At 39.8% G+C, this 1,764-nt stretch overlaps 1 protein-coding gene across 1 annotated transcript in view; it reads left to right on the top strand.

Annotated features, from left to right (window-relative positions):
- The window catches only part of lrrc75ba (leucine rich repeat containing 75Ba), a gene marked incomplete at its 5' end in the record, with an annotated part of 18,417 nt that overhangs the window by 1,611 nt on the left and 15,042 nt on the right, over positions 1-1,764 (top strand). The window contains 1 exon segment of the mRNA XM_014015590.1: positions 1,020-1,132. Within this exon segment, the coding sequence (XP_013871044.1) occupies positions 1,020-1,132 (113 nt within the window).

Here is a 1,764-nt window from a genome sequence, read left to right as displayed (position 1 = left end):
CCACCACCCCACTCGTGCACTGTGCATGTGATTAGATTTTCTGGCTCCAGTGAGGCAGCTAAATTGAGTTTTGTTCTGCTCTGGCTCAAGGCTTTAGGAGTAATGAAATACATTTTTCTGTTTGTGAGAATGATATCACAGCCTGGCAAGTCTGAGGCAATTAGAGAAACTTTCTGCACCAATACCTCATATTTTTTGTTTATTTTGCTGGTGCACACCAGCAAAAAAATAGTTGTTAATTAAAACCCTAGGTTTGAGAGAGCTTCCTTGAAGGAATGCATAGCCCTCGCCAAATCATCTTAYGATGAGAAATAACTATAAATAAAAAATCATCTGGTCAAACCCTGAAAACAACATTATACACAATAACATGCTACAATGCACATCTCACTGAATCTGTTAGCACGTCCCAAATATGTGTGTTATTGACTAAAACTAAATGTCTACCACWACACTAAATTTTACCTCAGTAACTATAACATCCATTTAGGCACAGCTATTTTAGTGTAGGCTAAGGTTGATTAGTTATGGCAGCCATCTTGAACTGTGCTGACTTAAAAATAATCATTTATCACTGTCAATAGTCACTTTCTAAAAGTTTCACTAAAATCCATCCAGTGGTTCATGAGCTATTTTGCTAACAGACAAACATCATTATTGCTAAGAGTAATTGCTAAATTAGTACTCAAGGGGTAGTAATCAGCTACATTTACACTACATTTTAGCACAGAATTTGTCCAAGTAATTGAGTTTAGCTGTCTTTTGCCAACATCTTGAATTGGACACCAAATGTTAATCTGTTGTAAACGTGCACACAATAACTACTTTCTGAAAGTTGAATCAAAAAGCGTCCAGTAACCCATAAGATATTTTGCTACAGTGCAGACAAATAAACCCAAACAGGTAAAAGTCTCTTCCTTTGTTTTTGTTGATAAAAGTGCTCCTTCACACTATCTCTATAAATCTCTCTTGTTTTCTGTGATTCATGCTGGACTGTCTTTCTGCTCTCTTCCTAACAGGACGCAGACATAATAAAGTCTTCAGATAAGATCTGCAGACAGCTGATCTACCACCTGACCCCGCACTCAAAGTGGCTGAGGCAGAGCATGTCCAGACGGAAATCCCAGGCCTGGTAAGCCCCGCTGTCCAGACATCCAGTCTGTAATAAATCTGCAGCTCTGCACAACGGAGAGCGGCGCTCGGCKCCATGTTGAGCAGCAGAGATTTGTATCCTTCAGCTGACATTGAAACAGGACCAAGCTGACCACGGGCTGGCCTCGACAGCAACGTTTTGAGCCACAGCTGCCCGCTGTTAGCCCTTTTTCCTGCTCGCTGCAAACTGGCAGCAGATTTCYATACAGTATCTGTTTAACTGGACAACATATGAAAAAGTTTATGTCCACATGTAATATTTGATTAAAGGGGTCCAGTCATCTTTGAAATGATGTTCTTAGATAGTTATCAATTGTTAGTAACTTATCAGCTGTGACTTCACTCAGGATATTTAGACAGAAGCAAAGGTCCAAGYTAGGCTAACAGTTAAAAATGGGACTAGATCAGGGGTGCCCAAACATTTTCCCCGAGAGGGCCAAAATGAAAATCTATCCAGAGCTGTGGGCCAAATGCAGTWATATAATAYATGAAATACAAATACTTTTGCAAGTAAAGTCCTTTATTTTTAACGACTAAGCTATGCAATGGCCTTCTTTAGTTTTAGTCTTTGCACTTGGAGAAAGTCTGCCATACGCTCAAGTAGCAAAGGCT

Source organism: Austrofundulus limnaeus, unplaced genomic scaffold (genome assembly GCF_001266775.1).
Source record: "Austrofundulus limnaeus strain Quisiro unplaced genomic scaffold, Austrofundulus_limnaeus-1.0 Scaffold131, whole genome shotgun sequence".
NCBI lineage: Eukaryota > Metazoa > Chordata > Actinopteri > Cyprinodontiformes > Rivulidae > Austrofundulus > Austrofundulus limnaeus.
Note: the sequence above shows the minus strand (reverse complement) of the source record. Positions and strands in the feature narration are given on the sequence as shown.